The sequence below is a fragment of the Trachypithecus francoisi genome, unplaced genomic scaffold, assembly GCF_009764315.1.
Source record: "Trachypithecus francoisi isolate TF-2019V2 unplaced genomic scaffold, Tfra_2.0 Lachesis_group8, whole genome shotgun sequence".
NCBI classification, from domain to species: domain Eukaryota; kingdom Metazoa; phylum Chordata; class Mammalia; order Primates; family Cercopithecidae; genus Trachypithecus; species Trachypithecus francoisi.
Window position 1 is genome coordinate 56,603,081 of NW_022681473.1, and position 18,359 is coordinate 56,621,439.

Genomic DNA, 18,359 nt, shown 5'->3' on the forward strand with positions numbered 1-18,359 from the left:
ACTTCCTGGGAGCCGTCTGTCTGGTCTGGGCCCAGCCTGTGCTCTGTGGGGTGAAGGATGACTCTGACCCTGCTGGATCAGGCTCCTGCAGGCACGTAGGGATGGAGCTGTTGGGAGGCAGAGAGCCTAGTGCTTATCTCCATCTTGGGTCCTGGTGATTGGACTGGAGTCCTGTCTGTCAGAGGTGGAGGGCCAGTTGGCCCCAAGACAAACGTGTCTCTCTGTGAGCAGTGGACTCGAATGGGGGTTGTGGGGGGTTGTGGGGGGTTTGCTGGCCTCCTGCCTACACTAGGCATGATGCCTGAGGAGCTGGGGTGGGGTACTCCCAAAATCCTGAGGTTTACCCTGCTAACTTGCAGAAAAGGAGTTTGGAAAGAAAGTTACTGCCTTGCTGCTTCCTGGGGCTGCTATTTCTCGCCTGTCCCATCTGACATCTGCCCCTGGAAGATGCTGCTATTCTACATAGGCCTTATGTTTGCATTCTGAGCCTGACACTTAAAATGCACCCAAGGAAGCAGCTTGTTAAGGAGTTATGTGGAGTGGCCTCGGCGCCTGAGCTGCATTCCTGCAGATTCCCACTCCCATCAGCTAGCCTGGGCTGAGGGAGCATTTCCAAGAACTTCAGTGGGATGTAAGCTGGGGACCGGGCCAGTCAGCCTGGACTGCAAAAGCCTTTTGAGCCTCCACTGTCTCTGGTTGCTTCCCTTATTTGCCCCCAGGCTGGGAAACAGTAAGGAGCAGAGGACACCCACTGGGATGGAGGTTGCAGTGGGAAACAAAACAGCCAAGAGGTACAGCCCAGAGAAGGTGCCGGGGCTGTCGAGAAATGGTGTCAAGTCTTGGAGGGTGGGCAACAGCCGGCCCCTTAGAGGCCCCAATCTGATCTGTTGCTGGGGAGTTGGGCTCTTAGCCTGGCCCTTTCTGTCCTGTGTGAGAGAGGGAAAAAGGCTGAGAACCAGGAGAAACAGCTGGTTGGAACCAGAGGAGGTTGGGGAGGGAAGCTGCAGACCCAGGACCCTAGTGATGGGTGTGGTCCAGGAAGCTTAGGACTGTGTTTGGAGAAATTCTCAGTGCCTATGTGCGTACACACACCCCTTTCCTAACTGGTTTTACCAGTTAGGTTGGGGTGGGGGAGTGCTGTATGTGTGGTTAAGACCAAAGGAGTTATGGGGAGGAGTGAAGGGTTGTGGGGAGGAGTGGGAGGTTGTGGGGAGGAATGGGAGCAGGGCCCAGAGGGGCTGGATTCTTCCTTTAAGAGGATCAGTGTGACACTTTTGGGCTCTGACAAACCCCTTTTAGAATAGTGCAAAGCAGAAATTCTTGGTGATGCCTTTGTCCCTTATTTCGTCATCCAAGCTGGGAAAGGTTGAGACTTCTGGCTTCTCCAGCTGGGCTTGATGAGCTGAGGCTGCTGAGGGCCAGGCCTTCAGGGAAGAGGGTCCACCTCTTCATCCCTCTCCAAGGGTTGTGTGGACTGTCCCAAGAAAGCTGTGTGGGCAGGAATGCAGGTAGAAATTTGCAATCTGCCAGGCTCCCTGTCTCCCATTCATGCCCCTGCTGAATCTCCCATTCAGCCCTAGCTCCTTTAGCTCTGTCCTCTGTAGGACGTTCTGCGCACCATTTCCCAGGCCACCATCTCCTCCAACTCTGAGCCATTGCTTTGATATTTATTTGCTCTCAGCTGGTTCAGGTTAGTGGTCCAGGACTCAGGGTCCACTTGTCTCTGTGCGTCTCCATCCCCTGGCCCCCTGTCCACCTGGAGAGATGACTGGGAGAATCTATTTGAGACAGCTCCTCCAGGGCAGTCAGGAATGGTCCAGGAAGCTGGGAGTGGCAGATGAGTTAGGGTGGTGAAGGGACCAAGCTGAGGCTGGGGAGGCAGCGTGTGGGCTGGGGCCAGCCATCTATTTGCTGGAGAACTGATTAGTGGCTTTGTTACATCAGAGAGGATGTTAAACATTGCTGGAGAAGAGAGGCTGGCACAAGGGGCTGGGCAGGAGCAGGTCTTCCTGAAATCGAGTTTCCAGAGACAGGACCTATCTTGAGAACCTGCTGTTGCTGGCTGTTTTCCCCTGGGTTGTCAGTGATGTGCACCAGCCTTGTACATCTATTACTTCCCCGGGCCTCAGTATCCTACACCTTTTTCTTGGAGCTTTGGATTTTGTATCAATATTCAAAGCTCTTACTGTAGTGAAAAGAAGGAAGGAAGGAGGGAGTGAGGTGAAGGAAGAGAGGATGGAAAAAAAGAGGGCTAGTCTTGGGACTCACGTCACACACTCAGAAGCCATTGGAAGTTTAGAAAGCTCTATCTAAAGCAGTGGTTCTCAGTGGGGGGACAGTTTCACTCTTCCCTCCCTCCCTTCCTGCCTTCCTCCCTCTCTCTCCCTCCTTTCTTCCCTCTCTCCGCCCCAGAGAGCATCTGGCAGTGTCTGGAGACATTTTGGGCTGTTATAGCTAAGGAGATGCTAATGTCTCCTGGTGGATAGAAGCCAAGGTTGCCACTAAACATCCTAAAAATGGACAGGACAGTCTACCACAACAAGAATTACTCAACCCCAAATGTCAGTGGCTTGGAGAAACCCCTGGGATTGGGACAAGGCTTACTATAGGTTGGGGATGATAATAAAGGCCCTGGCTGATCATGCAGCCCAAGGATTTGATGAGCTTGGCATCAATGTTCTCCCTGCCCTGATGTGGACAGTGATGCTCTGGTCCTGTTTTAGGGGATCAGGAAGACTGTGTCCTGGCATTCTCCCTTCTTAGTCCCCCCACCCCCTCACTCCTGCAGGACATATGTTGCGGAAGGACCAAGAAGTAGAGAATCCATCCCCAACGCCTCCCTAAGTGCCCCACGGTGGGGTAGGCTGGAGAAAACATGCAGGGGGTGCTGGGTTTGCTATTTGGCTTCTTGCGACAGGGCTGCTGGGCCAGCTCCACTTAGTCAGGGCTCTGGAATGGAGACAAGTCATTTTAATAGCATGACTGTGTTACAGGAAAAGGTCTGCTTCATTGCTGGGGACTCTGCTTGGAGTTGGGAATCACTTAATCCATTCCCAAATCCCAGTGACCCATCTTTGACTCATAAGTTTACAGAGATTTGTATTACTCCTACTGCAGTCTATTTAGCTGTCACTGAAATCCCTTCTTCACACCTGCCCCCTGACTCTGAAAGAGCATTTCCTAAAGTCGTTGTGATTTTGCATAAGTTGATGCCTCAATGTGGAGGGAGCTCCACTTTGGAAATGGAGGGATCTGCAAGCATATAGGGGTTGGCTCTTCTCCTGTGCCCTCTCTAGGAAAGCCTCCTCCTGTGCCCTCTCTAGGAAAGCCTCCTCCTGTGCCCTCTCTAGGAAAGCTTCCTCCTGTGCCCTCTCTAGGAAAGCGTCACTCTCGGCAGCCTTTGTTTTCTCGTCCTCCAGCTCCTTCTTCTGCCTGCTTCCTGAGGAGTGGGGTCTGAGTTCCTCTGGGGCGTAAGGCACATTCAGACATCTGTAGGACAAGTGTGGGACTCGGTGGTCACCCAGGCTCAATCCTGCTGCTGAGCAGAGGTGCTGGAGTGAGTCCTGCTCTGCAGCAGGAAGACGGGGAAAGGGGTACAGAGAGGGCTGTGTTCTGAGTTCCCAGGGACCTGTTCATCCTACGGATTCTGCCACCAGGATCGAGCTAGGACTGACCTGGCCCATATTGTTACTGTATTTTAGAAAAGGTGTATGTTGTAGGGGTCGGGGCAGGAGATACACATCTTGTGGAAAGGATTGCCACTCAACATCTTGAAGGGCAGGGATTGTGTTTTGGACTTCTCTGAGATTTTCTGGTAATGCCAATACAGTGCCCACTGCCACAGATTTTAGAACTAGTCCTGAGAAGCAAGAACTCCCCTCACCCCCATCCTTTGGCCCAGACTCCTTCCAAGCCTTTCACACCTCCCCTGTGTCACAGCAGGAGAGTTGATTCCAAAAGGGGAGTGTTGATGGTTCTCTTTTTGCTGAGATCAGCAGTAGAGGGAATAGACACGCTACAGTAGGAGAGTCATTGAACAGATCACTACCGAACACTTCCTCCTTGCCAATCACTGTTCCGTTCCAAGGTTGCCTCGGTGAACACCACAAAACCCTGCCCTAAAAGACTTGTTGAATGGCACTGTCGGTGAGGGGGGCCTGGTGAAGCTCTGCTCTCGACAGTTCTGTGAGTTCCTCCATGCCCACCCTCCAAAGTAGGTCCTCAGGGAGATCCCCTGAGCCTTGGGTGAAGGGACAGCCATGTGACCTGAAAACCCTTCCTACCTTGAACTGTGTTTTTTGGGGTGTTTGCAGCAGAGGGAAAGGAGCCAAGGAAAGACTCTTGGTGCTGGCTTTGTCCTCTGACTGGGCACAGGCAGGGGTGGCTGAGCCAGTCTTGTGCAATCCCTGAATTTATAAAGCAGAGGCCAGGCTGAGCTGGGCTGGGGGTGGGGGGGGGTGTTGGCGGGGGGCGGGGGGGTGGGCTCTGCTGCTGGACTTGGAGCCAGGATCTGTTTGTAGCCTCCCCACTGCAGACGGGCAGCTGCATGACTCATGAGCTGAGGGGCCAGGCAGAAGCCATTCTCTTTGGTTCACAGGAATTCTGCTTGTTTGTTTGTGTGTGTGTGAGTTCGTGTGTTTCCTTCTTTCCTTCTCCCCCTTCTCTAACTCTTCCTCCTCTGCAGGAGATCTGCCCAAGGAGAATCCATATGAGGATGTGGACTTAAAGAGCCGAAGAGCAGGACGAAAATCCCAGCAACTGTCTGAGAACTCCTTGGACTCTTTGCACAGGATGTGGAGTCCTCAGGACAGGAAGTACAACAGCCCACCCACACAGGTAACTCAGCCCTGACGTGGGCCTGTAGGGTTAGCGTGAGGGCCACAGTGGGGGCCTGCCCTTCCAAGGCTTGGGCCCAGCTTCCATTCGGGCTTTTACCCTCACTAGTACTTGATAAAGGAGGTCTCCTCAGCAAAGGGCTCTGCACTCAGGGACATCCACCATATTGAAACCCCTGTGGACAACTGGCACCTGCTCTGAGGGGCATCCTGTCCTATCTTCTTTCTCTTCCTACACAAGCTCTGAGTTGCTAAACTCAGCCAGGAGCCCTTGCAGTCTCCTGTCTGATTATTTATCACCCTGTGCGAAACAGGAAGACAGGGCCTAGTGGGAGTCTTGGCATTCTGCAACTCTGCCAGAAGTCATCTCAGTACTGGCATTAGGGGGCCATTTGTAGGCCCCCAAATCACATTTGGAGAGCCAGACAGGTGTCTGTGACACCTGGAGCCACTCCTATGGGAGAGAGTAAGCATGAATCTTTAAGGAATGGATGGGGAGAAGGCAGAACGAGAGGAAAGGTGAAAAGCCAAAGGAAGCTCTTGGACTTCAGCTCCTTCTGTCCTTGTCCAGGATGACAAGAGGCAGGTGGAGAGGCTTCTCTGACCTCCCCAGGTAACCCTAATTATCTTTGCAAATGGAAGGACCTGTATAGCATTGGCCAGATAATATAAAAATGATTTCTTCTGGCTTTGGAATAAGGTGTTTGTTTTTATAAAAGATCTACCCCATAGCCGGGAGTGGTGGCTCACGCATGTAATCCCAGCACTTTGGGAGGCCGAGGTGGGCGGATCATCTGAGGTCAGGAGTTCGAGACCAGCCTGGCCAGTGAAACTCCATCTCTACTAAAAATAGAAACATTAACCTTGGGCATGGTGGCGCATGCCTGTAGTCCCAGTTGTTTGGGAGGCTGTGGCAGGAGAATTGCTTGAACCCGGGAGGCGGAGGTTGCAGTGAGCCAAGATTGCGCCACTGCACTCCTGCCTGGGCGACAGAGTGAGACTCCATCTCAAAAGAAAAAAAAAAAAAGATTTACCCCCTAATTAGGGCTCTGTTCAAACAGGCTTCCTCTGAGTTTGCATTGCCAGATTGACTGGGTGAGAACAGGAAATTGGGGGCTGTGAAGGAAGGAGGATTTGCTGAAGAGTGAGGAGAGGCAATTCCAGAACCAGACAGTGGTTGGGTGTCTGTGGGATACTTGCCTCCCCACAGGGTCCACAACAAGGATGGTGCCCTGGGCTGAGAGGTCAGCGCACATGGCGAGAAGCAGAGAGTAGATCAGGGCTGGGAAGAGGGCAGTCAGGGCCTTGTGAGTGTGGAAGCCAATTCAGTGTGAGGCCTGCCTGGCCCAGCTTTGGTGATCAGAGCCCAGAGCCCCTGTGTTCTCCATGGGAGCAGTTAGGAGGGCCAGGCTGCAGGATCTCGCAGCCCAGCAGGCTGGCCATTAGGTTATGGCCTCTGCTGTCTGAAACCTTTTAGGACTGGCTCAGGGGCAGAGGTCTGGAAGACTGGTTGCATCACCCAGACCCAGTAATCCTTGTCCCAAAGCTCAGGAGGAGCCCTCAAAATTCCCACTTTGCCTTTTTCTTCCATTCAGATAAGAGCACAGGTGTTTTTAGCCTCTGCTTTCATTTTTTGCTGGCAGTAGTGAAGCTTCCTTTAGGGAAGGCAAGTATCTAATCTAGCCCTGACCTGGCTGATTAGTAGTTAAAGTCTTAAGAGAGATATGGAAATTCCAGGGCAAGATTGTGGGGAGCCAGGGATGCCAGCCCTTGGCCTCTGTGTCCCCATCCCAGCCGAGAGGCACCGGCCAAGGCCTCTGTGGCGAGCCCCTCTCACATGTCCTCTCCCCCATGCCAGCTTTCCCTGAAACCCAACAGCCAGTCCCTGCGCAGTGGGAACTGGTCAGAAAGGAAGAGCCACCGGCTGCCACGATTACCCAAGAGGCACAGCCATGACGACATGCTGCTGCTGGCTCAGCTGAGCCTGCCGTCCTCACCCTCCAGCCTCAACGAAGACAGCCTCAGCACCACCAGCGAGCTGCTGTCTAGCCGCCGGGCCCGCCGCATTCCCAAGGTACCCTCCCCAGAGGCAGCCCACTGGGGCTGGGCAGGTGGGCGGGCAGGCAACCAGCTTTTCTCTCTCCTTCCTGGCTTCCTTCCTTCCCTAATCTGGACTGCTTCCTCGATTCCCTTTGAATAAATTCTGGGTCTGTGCACTGGCCTCTTTTTCATCTGATTAATTATCCTTTCTTATCGATAAAGATGCATTAACTGATTCTTGGTGCTCAGACGTTAGAGGAAGGAAAGGCTAGCCAAGGCTCTCCATTAGTAAGTGTGGTGTATGAATTTTGGGGTATCTGCACACATAAGCATTTCCAGGCTTTCAAGGACCTAGGACTCAAACAAGGGTTCTTCCTATAACTCACAGCATTGAAGAGTTTTCAGCAATGATTTTCACACATAGGCAGCCAGGCCCAAATCCCCGGCCCAAAGCAGCAGGATTTAGCCAGATGGTATTTTTAGCCTGCAAACAATGCTTGGGTATATTGGGAATTTAGATTCTTCCTGTCGGGGCCCCGGGTTATGGCCCAGAGGGGAAAGGCTAGAATCCTTGTTCCTGTTATTGCATCTCAGAAGCTCTTTGTCTCAGTTGGTTCAATGACTCTTGGGACCCAGGAGTTACCATCCTGTCTAGTTTGATCATAGTTCCTTCCTCTGGGGAGCTAAGTTTAGTGTCCTTGTGTTGGGGCAGGAGACCACTCTTGGGGGACTAGGTGTATGGAGAGCTACCAGGCATGGCTGGTGAGTCACCACTTGGGGTCAGTTCTGCAGTTAGACCAGTCCTGGACCCAGCGGGTGCAATGCAGAAATCTTGTACCATTAAGGGCAGGGATGAGCTCCTACTCAGCCTTCTTGTTAGTGGGGCAGCTGGTGTTCAGGTTACCTCACCCGCCCTGCTTTCTCACCCAGCTTGTCCAAAGAATTAACTCCATTTACAATGCCAAGAGAGGAAAGAAGAGATTAAAAAAGTTGTCTATGTCCAGCATTGAAACAGCATCACTGAGAGGTAGGCTTTGGTGCCGGAGCTGGTTCGGGTGTCTCGGGCCCTTGGGCATTGGGAATGGGAGAGGCATCAATTTGCCTGTGGAGGGTAGAGCCCTGCCGGGAAATGGCCACATAGGAGGGAGGAGCAGAGAGGGAAGAAAGGTCTGGGATGGGTTCCTTCAGACTTTGGGCTGTGAGGCCCTTAGTAGGGAGGTGGGTGTGGGAATCGACTTCTGCAAAAGGAAAGGCCAGACTCACTGAGCATTGCAATCTGTTTCCCATTTCAAATCTTGGCCTCCTGGAGGCAGGATGCCTGACCATGGGCCCAGAGAAGGTAGAGACCATCCCCTGTGAGAAAAGTTGGGGTGGTAGGGGAGCAGAAAACATTGGCTGTGGGGTCCAGCAAGTATGTCCTCTGTTGTTCCTTTTCCAGATGAAAACAGTGAGAGCGAGAGCGACTCTGATGACAGGTTCAAAGGTGAGGTACAGCTCCCACGAGCACGGAAGCTCTCCCAGCAGGGCTGCAGGGAATCAGCCTTCTCTGCCGATGCATGTGTGGCTCCAGTGTCCCTAACTGGCCTGATGTGGAGAGGCGACAGACAGGCCAGATACCAGAACAACAGAGCAAGAGCCACAGGGAAGTCTGTCCTTACAGACATGTGAGCTCAGCCCTGCAAGGTTAAATCCAGATGTCTCTCTTTGCCAAATGTAAGGGTGGAGCCCTGCCCAAACTGTCCCAAGCCATTGTCCATGGGAATTGGGAGCTAGATTTGCCTGGTAAATGCTGTAGATCTCAGCTGGGCGTGGTGGCTCACGCCTGTAATCCCAGCACTTTGGGAGGCCGAGGCGGGCAGAAGGTCAGGAGTTCGAGACCAGCCTGGCTAAGATGGTGAAACCCCATCTTTACTAAAAAAAAAAAAAATACAAAAATTAGCCAGGCACGGTGGTGGGCATGTGTAATCCCAGCTACTCGGGAGGCGGAGGCAGGAGAATCACTTGAACCTGGGAGGCAGAGGTTGCAGTGAGCTGACTGAGATCAGGCCACTGCACTCTAGCCTGGGAGACAGAGCAAGATTCCATTTAAAAAAAAAAAAAAAGGTTATAGATCTGGAGGGTGAGAGATGGGTACAGAAGATTACAAGGACCTCTTCTGGCAAGAAATGTGCCATAGACTGAGGAAACTGTTTCTCTGGAGGCCCTGCAGCCCCACCCCCCCCATCTCCCCTCTCCCCGGAGAGGAGCCTGAAAAGGTTCTGGAACCTTCACATTCCAGGGTCCTTGGATAAATCTTTGTGCTTTCTCTACTGGGAAACCCTGCTTAGGCCTTCCTGGATGATTATCCTCTCATCCCCAGGCAAATGGCAAGTAGACTTTGGATGTAGGAGCCCGGACAAGGCTCAAGTACTGCTAGGGGCCCAGGGATGAAGCCTTTGTGGATGTTCATGTATTCTGGTCCTTTTGGTACAGGGACAGAGTGGGTGCCAAGATGCATCCCTGGGTTTGCCTGGCCTCGGCAGTCCTCCTCCCCCAGCTCAGCCTCCAGAGGCTCCAGGAAGACCAGGCCTGCAGCCTCCTGTGTCAGGGCAGAGTCTTTGTGCAGGGGTCAGCACCTTGTGCCTGCAAGCTGGGGATGGTATCAGACTAGGCTTATGCCCTTAAAAGTGCTCCACAGTGATGGAGCCCTGAGCCAGGGGTAGAGGAGCTAACATGAGGCCTGTGAGGGTCCATTCCCTGATGTGCAACCTGCCTCCAGCCCACACACAGCGCCTGGTCCACATCCAGTCGATGCTGAAGCACGCGCCCAGCTATCGCACGCTGGAGCTGGAGCTGCTGGAGTGGCAGGAGCGGGAGCTTTTCGAGTACTTTGTGGTGGTGTCCCTCAAGAAGAAGCCATCGCGAAACACCTACCTCCCCGAAGTCTCCTACCAGTTTCCCAAGGTGAGGCCCTCTCCCTCCCAACCTTGCCCATATTTCCCCTCTTCCATCCTTTATCCACCAGGCCTATTTGGGGAAGGAGAGAGATCTTGTTCGTCTCCTTCCTGACGAACAAGATGTTCATTCAGAAACACATCATCCCTTATCAGAAGCCCTGACCTATTGAGAGTCAGGCATGTGCTAAAGGCATATAAAGATGAGTTTAACATGGATCTTCTCTCGAGGAACTTTAGATGGCCTGTTACAGGAGACTGGACTTTCAACACAGGAAAGGCCAAGGGCTGTTCTGCCACAGCCCTGAACCTGCCTCCTCTCGGCCAGGAGGGAAGTGGGTTTGGGCAGCAGCGGGGGTGGGTTTGGGCCAGTGCTTGTTCAAGGGATGAGGGCTGAGAGAGAACCTCTCAATGTGCTTAGAATAAAATCCAAAACGATTGAATACCATACAGTTCACCCACTTAATGTATACAGTTCAGTGTTTGGGTGTATTCACAGAATTGTGCAATCACCACTTATCAATTTTAGAACATTTTTATCACCCCAAAGAGAAACTCTGCACCCACTAGCTGTCACTCCACACTTCTCCCACTAGCCTCTCTCTCACTCCGCCTTCCCTGCTTGTCGCCAGCCAGCCTGGCCTCCCTCTTCTTCCTCTCACACTCAACCCCTCTTTCTGCCATTGCCTCTGCCAGGAATGTGCTTTCTCCAGCTCTTCACATGGCTGCTGGCTCCTTCTCATTTCTCAGGCTCTGCTCAAGTAGGACTTCTTTCAGGAGGTCTCTCCAGACGCCTGCATGGAGCCCCTCCCCTACCCAGCTTGCTCTGTTACATCACCCTGCTTATTATTTATTTATTTATTTGAGACAGAGTTTCACTCTTGTTGCGCAGGCTGGAGTGCAATGGTGCGATCTCGGCTCACTGCAACCTCTGCCTCCTGGGTTCAAGCGATTCTCTTGCCTCAGCCTCCCAAGTAGCTGGGATTACAGGCATGCGCCACCACTCCTGGCTAATTTTGTATTTTTAGTAGCAACGGGGTTTCTCCATGTTGGTCAGGCTGGTCTCGAACTGCCAACCTCAGGTGATCCGCCCGTCTCAACCTCCCAAAGTGCTGGGATAACAGGCATGAACCACCACGCCCGGCCACCCTGCTTATTTTTTTTTTAAGCCCCACTCTGAGATGTTGTGGTTGACCATCTCACTCTGCTGACCAGAATGTGCAGGGTCGGGGACCTTGTCCCCTTTGTTTTCCATCGAGAGCCAAGAGCCCTGGCGCACAGCACTGTGTCAGATGCCATACAGAAGGCACTCTGCTGGCATTTATTGAATGAATGAATGATGACTCAGGGCTCTGTAAGAATTCGGAGTGGGACAACGGTTGCTGAGATCATGCCCACTGGTCAGTGGCATCTAGGGTCCTCGGGAGGAGGGGTTTCTCAGCCACCACCACCCGCCCTCAGGTTCCATGTCATCTCCCGGTTCCTTCTTCCCTGCAGCTGGACCGACCCACCAAGCAGATGCGAGAGGCAGAGGAAAGGCTCAAAGCCATTCCCCAGTTTTGCTTCCCTGATGCCAAGGACTGGCTCCCTGTGTCAGAGTATAGCAGGTGAGGCCTGGCCTGACCGGAGGGAGGAAGGGGCATAGCCTTCTTTACCCCCATAGCAGTAGGCACCTGAGTGGGGCCTGCTCTAGTCTCATCCTCCTCTCCTACAGCAACCTGGCCCTTCACCCAACCCTGAAGATGACAGTCCCTATTCTTGGGGGCTGTTTCCTAGGTCCTCTCACACCTCCCTGACGCCAGACCTCTCTTTGTTCCAGTGAGACCTTTTCTTTCATGCTGACTGGGGAAGATGGCAGCAGACGCTTTGGCTACTGCAGGCGCTTACTGGTGAGTGAGGCCATTTGGTCCTCGGGCTGGCAGGCAGGGGCTAGGTCAGGGTGTGTGTGTGTGTGCCCTTCTGCAACTTTAGCTTGTATGAAATCCTATGTTCTGTTCCCTGAGGCCACCCCCAACCCCCTGCCAACACACACATTTTCACAGGTGAGGCCACCCTGGGAGAGCAGGGCTCAGAGTGGTGCTTCTGAGGGGGCCTTAGGATCGGAGATTATCTGGAATAAGGGGAGGGAGTGGGTTTTCGTGTCTTTTTAGTTTTTCTCTACTTTTTCTTCATTTTCCTTGGGATCGTGGGCTCTGATTGCTGGTCTCTGGTTGCAGGATCGAATCACCCCCAGCAGTATGTATATATGCATCAGATTAGGTGAGGGACAACATTCCTCACCTCCATACCTGGCCAGGCTGTAGTGGGGATGAGGCCTGTCTGTGGTATGGTAGGGCTGGAGATTGGGGAGGGACAGAGACATATCTTCTCTGGGAATCTAAAAGAGATACCTTGAATCTAGGGGAAAGGGATTGGGTTTTGAAAATGTTAGCCATTTTGTAAAGAGAAGTCCTTCACCATCTCCATTCCCATTAGTCCTGGGAAATAGATTAGGGTAAGGGCCCAGAGCCTGGCCCCTGCTGCACTCCTCGCTTGGAGCACTGGGTTGTTGACAATACTTTGGGATTTCCAGGCCTTAGCAAGAGAAAGCCTCCCCAGATACCAGTCTAGGGGTAGATGAAGGGGGCAGGAGCCCTGAAGGAAGGATTTGGGGCCAGTCATTCATTCATTCAGAAACACATCATCCCTTATCAGAAGCCCTGACCTATTGAGAGTCAGGCATGTGCTAAAGGCATATAAAGATGAGTTTAACATGGATCTTCTCTCGAGGAACTTTAGATGGCCTGTTACAGGAGATTGGACTTTCAACACAGGAAAGGCCAAGGGAATAGACATTGTTTAGAACCTGTCACATTCCAAGCTAGATGCTTCAAGTATGTCTTTTTAAAAAAATGATCACAATAGCCCATGGGTTGTTATTATCCCTGATCCATAGATTGGGAAGTCAAAACTCAGAGGTAGAATGACTTGCCCAAGGTCACACAGAACCAGAAGGGAAGTCGTTTGTCACCAATCTGGTACTCTTGGATCACCCCCAGAGGATGGACTGGGGAGAGAGGGTGTTGGGAGGTAGAGTGCCCAGGGAGGGGTGAAGGGCATATGCACAGGAGCGATGCCAGGTGGTGAGCCAGGCAGAGGCCAGCAAGCCTCTGGCTGCCTGGGCCTCCTGGGCTTGGAAGGAGTGTTGCGAAGGCTGCCTTTGCTGGAACATAGATGCAGCAGAGCTGCTCCTTTGCAGTGGGGCTGCTGCCCCCAGGGAAGAGCGTGTTTGTCCTGGCGTGCTCAGAGAGGGCCTGGGCTGGGTCCCTGCCAAGGGGGCTGGCACTAGCTCGGCATTCCTGCAGATTGGACACAATGATTCTAACCCAAATCCCACATACTTGATTTAATCACTTGGGGCTTTAGGGGAGGCGGGGGAGAGGGAAAGAGACAGGAGTGAGTTTCAGGCCTAATATGGACAAAAACAGATTCTGCCTTCTCTATATCTGTGACGTGTGGCCAGCAGGTTTGGAGACTGAAATAGCCCCATCTGCATTTGCTTAGCAGGCTGCATGAGGGGCCAGCACCTGCTGCTCTGCTCCCTCCTGACTCGGACTTGCCAGGCCCTCCAGGCCTCTGAGCCCTGCTGGAGAAGGCACTGAAGCCTGCATGGGGGCTCTGGGCCTGGGAGCTCTCAGTGCATGTCTCCCCTTCAGCTACCCACCATTTTTTTTTTTTTTTTTTTTGAGACGGAGTTTTACTCTTGTTGCCCAGGCTGGAAGTACAATGGCGTGATCTCAGCTCACCGCAGCCTCCACCTCCCAGGATCAAGCAATTCTCCTGCTTTAGCCTCCTAAGTAGCTGGGATTACAGGGATACGCCACCACGCCCAGCTAATTTTGTATTTTTAGTGGAGACGGGATTTCTCCATGTTGGTCAGGCTGGTCTCGAACTCCCAATCTCAGGTGATCCACCTGCCTCGGCCTCCCAAAGTGCTGGAATTACAGACGTGAGCCACCACGGCCAGCCATGCCCACCTTTTAAGTCCTGTTCTTCTTTGTGCTCCTTTACTCTATAGCAAACCTCTACCAATTGTCTTTGTTTCTTTTCCTTCCTGTCAGAAAGCAGCAGGCTTTAGGGTTAAGACAGCCAAACAGGGCCAAAGCAAACTCCTGGCTCCACAGCTTCTAGATAGGTGGTCTTAGGCAATGGCTTAATCTTTTTGAACTCAGTTGCCTCGTCTATGAAGGAGATAATAATCCCTGTCTCACAAATCTCTTGTAAAGTTCCAAGTCAGGTATAGCAAATGTTCAATAAATAGTAGCTCCCATCCCTTGTTTTCAGTTTGCTCTCTTAGAATGGAGGTGGATCAAGAAAGGGGGAAAAGAACCAAAAAAGGAATGTTATGCTGAATATGCCCTATGGGGCTAAAAAGCTACAATGGCTTGCTCCTAAGGATGTACCCTAGTCCTTCTCATCTGCTGGGGTCCCAGCCTCAGGGATATGAATCCACCCATCACCCTGTAGCCTCTGCCAAACTGCTTTGCCCTTTACCAGCCCCTGTCAGCGTCCTCCTGGGAGGAAGGGCAGAGCCTGTGTGGAGCCTGGCAGGAGCCTGGTACCTGGTGCTGGGAGACCCTGCAGAGCTGAGGCCTGTCCTGAGAGTGGTGGCTTCTCCTTCAGGGCCCTGGTTGCAGAGAGGTTTAGAGGAGGGTTAGAGTCTTCCTCCACTAGAAGTGCAGTCCTTACTCCTCAGTTCCCAAGGAAAAGGAGCCAGAAATGGTAATCATGCATTCTCTGTGTCTATCTCTCTCCTCCTCCTCCTTGTCCTGGCCCAGCCAAGTGGGAAAGGGCCCCGGTTGCCAGAGGTGTACTGTGTCATCAGCCGCCTTGGCTGCTTCGGCTTGTTTTCCAAGGTAAGAGGCTCTGGCAGGCTTCCCTCCCCCTGCCCCAGCTGACAGCTCCCACAGGAGTATCTGCAGCCAGCTTAGATGAGAAAACCACCTGTGAGTGTGAGCAAGCGGGAGACAGAATGCAGGAGCAAGTACCAGTGAGCTCTATGACGCCCTCCCATTCCCCAGCCTGACCCTCTACCCAGCTGGCTGGCATTTCCCCAGCTCCTGTGCTGGCCCTGTCACAGCCCACCCTGGGCCCTGGGCAGAGCCAGAGTCCTTGGGGAAGCAAGAGTGCCCAGGGAGCTGACTCTTGGGTGGTATTTCCTTTGCCCAGCTACTCTGCTCTTGGGGACTGAAGCAAGGCCAGTTAAGGAACAGAGGAATCACTGAGTGCCAAGCAAAATGGGAAGGGTAGAGTGTGCAGATCCTGGCAAGACCGCCTTCCCATCTCCCAGCTTCTGGGCCAGCCCGGTCAGATGCTTGGCTGCCCTCTTCTCTGCCAGGAGGGGAGAAGGGCACTGCCCTGACACCCTTCCTCTTTGGGCTGCTGGCGGTGGGCACAGGTCCTAGATGAGGTGGAGCGCCGGCGTGGGATCTCCGCGGCATTGGTCTATCCTTTCATGAGAAGTCTCATGGAGTCGCCCTTCCCAGCCCCAGGGAAGACCATCAAAGTGAAGACATTCCTGCCAGGTGCTGGCAATGAGGTAGGGATTTCTGCACCCTCTTCTCTCGGGCTACGGGCTGGGGTGGCAGGAGGACCACGCTAGCCAAGGTCATAGTCTTTGAGGGGTACAGAGCATGGCTCCTCCTTGCTCAACCATGTCAGTGTACCCAATCACTAGGGCCCACAACAGCGAACAATAGGAATGTACATGTTGCCCAGCCCTCTGCTCCTCCCAGGGGCCTTCCCTGACCCATTTGGACTAAACTGCATTCCATCTGCCTTCCTTTTGTTCATTCATCGAACAGTGACTGAATGTGTGCCATCTCACAGTCAGAGATTGCGCCAGACCTCAGAGCAGAGTCAGAGTTAGAGGGACACGGCTCTGTCCTCATGAAGTTTGTAGTCTAGTGGGAGATACTGATATTATAATAAACACGTTTACATATAAATAGATAATTCCTAAATGTGTTATGAGCCAAGTGAAAGCACAGGACCTTATGAGAGTGTGGAACAAGGGTTCTGCTTTAAATTAGGGGCCAGGGAAGGTCTCCTCTGAGAAAGTAACACTTTACCAGAGACCTAAGTGGTGAGTGGGGGCAACTAAATGAAGCAGGAGGAGGGAGACGGAAAGAGAAGGATATGAATGGGAGAAGATTATTCCAAGTAGAGGAACCAGCATCTGCAAAGGCAAAAGTTGGGCAAGTGCATGTGCTGGTCAGAGGGTTGACGGGGGTGGGTTGGCAGGCAAGAACCCAATCACGATGTCCCTGCTAGGCCAAGTTAAGGATTTGGGGATTTTATCTAAAGCAGGGGTATGATAAGATCTGATATATGTTTTCATTTTATTTTTTTGAGACAGGGTCTCACTCTGCCACCCATATTGTGCAGTGGTGCTGGAGTGCAGTGGTGCTGGAGTGCAGTGGTGCTGGAGTGCAGTGGTGCTATCATGGCTCACTGCAGCCTCACCCTCCCAGGCTCAAGCAATTCTCCCACTTCAGCCTCCTGAGTAGCTGGGACTACAGGCGTGCACTACCACACCCAGCTGACTTTTGTATTTTCTATAGAGACAGGGTTTCACCATGTTGCCCAGACTGGTCTTGAACTCCTGGACTCAAGCAATCCTCCCACCTCTGCCTTCCAAACTGTAGGGACTACAGGCATGAGCCACCTGTGGCCAGCTGATACATGTATTCAAAGCCCACTGTGGCAGCCGTGTAGCTAATGGTTGGAGTGAAAACAGGGAGACCAGCAGGGATACTGTTGTGGCACTACAGGCAAGAGATGATGGCAGCTTTGGATTAAGATGTGGTAGAACAGGGGAAGGGAAGTAGATGGATTTTAGAATTAGGACCAATAGCACTTTGTGTTTGATTGGAAATAGGGCATAGTTGTCACAGAGACTGTAAGGCTGACTTCCAGTTTTCTGGCTGGAGCCCCAGGGTAGATGATGGAGCCATGTACTGAGATGGGAGCTCGTGAAGGAGAAGCAGGTAATGAGGAGGAAGAGTCCAAATGTGTACGTCAAGTTTGAGATGCCCGTGAGACCCCCAATAGAAGATATGTAGTAGCAAAGAGTGTAAATAGGGAAGAGAAGAGAGCCCAGTATGGGGTCCTCCTCAGTCCTGGGGAACCCCAACATGCAGAGGCCCTGCAGGAGAGGAGCCGTAGCCCTGAAGTTTGAGGAGAGGGGAACACGAGGGGAGGGCTTCGGCTGAGGAGCACCTCAAAAAGGAAGCCATGATCTGAAGCAGGTACCACCAAGAGGTCAGGATGAGGTGTGGAAGATCTTGACAAGTGCAGGGCCCAGAAGTTGGGCTGGAGTGAGTGGAGAAGTGATGGGGGTGAGGAAGTGGAAACAGCCTGTGTAGACATCTTCTCAAGATTGCATGGCTGTGGAGAGAAATAGGGAAGAGGGCAGCAACTGAAATGTGGAACCAGGGAAGCTTGTTAGGGGTGGTTGTTTGTATGCTGGTGGGAATGGCTGCCAGAGGAAGAGGTTCAAGCTACAGGAGGAGGAGGGGCTAACAGAGTGTACTGAGAAGATGTGAGTGTTAGGCTCCATGGAGGGCTTGGCATTTATTAGGAGAGGAGGGAGTGGCTTAGTAGACATTGGATTCTCATCTGATGGCTTTGATTTTCTCAAAATAGAAAAGGTCAGACCAGGCACAGTGGCTCATGCTTGTCATCCCAGCACATCGGGAGGCTGAGGTGGGGGGGATCACTTGAGGTCCGGAGTTTGAGACCAGCCTGGCCAATATGTTGAAACCCCGTCTCTTCCAAAAATACAAAAAAAAAATTGCCAGGTGTGGTGGCGCATGCCTGTAATCCTAGCCACTCAGGAGGCTGAGACAGGAGAATCTCTCGAACCCGGGAAGTGAAGGTTGCGGGGAGCCAAGATCGCGCCACTGCACTCCAGCCTGGGTGACAAAGTGAGACTCCATCTCAAAAAAAAAAAAAAAAAAAAAAAAATATATATATATATATATAAATAGAAAAGGTCATTCTTTGAGACTAAGAGGTGGATGTTGGGTTCTAGGAGAGGGAAGAGTAAATAAATTAGTTGTAGAGAATGGGAGAAGGACTGACCAAAAAAGCATACCAAGCTTGCTGAGCATTGGCAACTCCTAGCTTGAGGGCTTTCTCCTTGCCTCTTTTCTCCCCTTCATTTAGAGGAACTTTAGGCTTTGTGATGGCTGTGGGGCACAGGATAGGTGACCCTTGCCTTATAGCCCAGCATCATGCCTGGGAGCTCTTCGTGGTCTGGCACTGGCCACCTCACTGGGCTCTCATCTTCTGACTTGATACTTACTCTTCCCTCAACCCTACTTCCTTTTGCCTAGAAGACACTTCCCTTCTTTTCTCTTTGGGGAGTCAAGTACCTTGTGCTCTGAAAGGCTTCCCTGACCCCTCCCCACGCACATGAGCTTGGCTGCCCTCCTAGATATCCTGCCTGTCCCTGTGCAGATGTTGGTCACACCCACCGGACTCCCAGGCTGTAACTGCTCGGTTCCTT

General features: G+C 52.5%; 1 protein-coding gene across 12 annotated transcripts in view; it reads left to right on the forward strand.

The window, feature by feature from the left end:
* DENND2B (DENN domain containing 2B) overlaps positions 1 to 18,359 on the forward strand; it is a 184,667-nt gene that overhangs the window by 155,419 nt on the left and 10,889 nt on the right. For all 12 annotated transcript variants that reach the window (XR_004436005.1, XR_004436004.1, XM_033206354.1 and 9 more), the window contains 9 exons: positions 4,685 to 4,836; positions 6,694 to 6,909; positions 7,806 to 7,902; positions 8,314 to 8,358; positions 9,634 to 9,818; positions 11,306 to 11,415; positions 11,628 to 11,697; positions 14,626 to 14,703; positions 15,246 to 15,386. Coding sequence is in view for 10 of the 12 variants with exons in the window: in XM_033206354.1 (XP_033062245.1) it covers positions 4,685 to 4,836; positions 6,694 to 6,909; positions 7,806 to 7,902; positions 8,314 to 8,358; positions 9,634 to 9,818; positions 11,306 to 11,415; positions 11,628 to 11,697; positions 14,626 to 14,703; positions 15,246 to 15,386 (1,094 nt within the window). In the remaining 2 variants the exon portion in view is untranslated. The remainder of the gene's footprint in view (positions 1 to 4,684; positions 4,837 to 6,693; positions 6,910 to 7,805; positions 7,903 to 8,313; positions 8,359 to 9,633; positions 9,819 to 11,305; positions 11,416 to 11,627; positions 11,698 to 14,625; positions 14,704 to 15,245; positions 15,387 to 18,359) is intronic.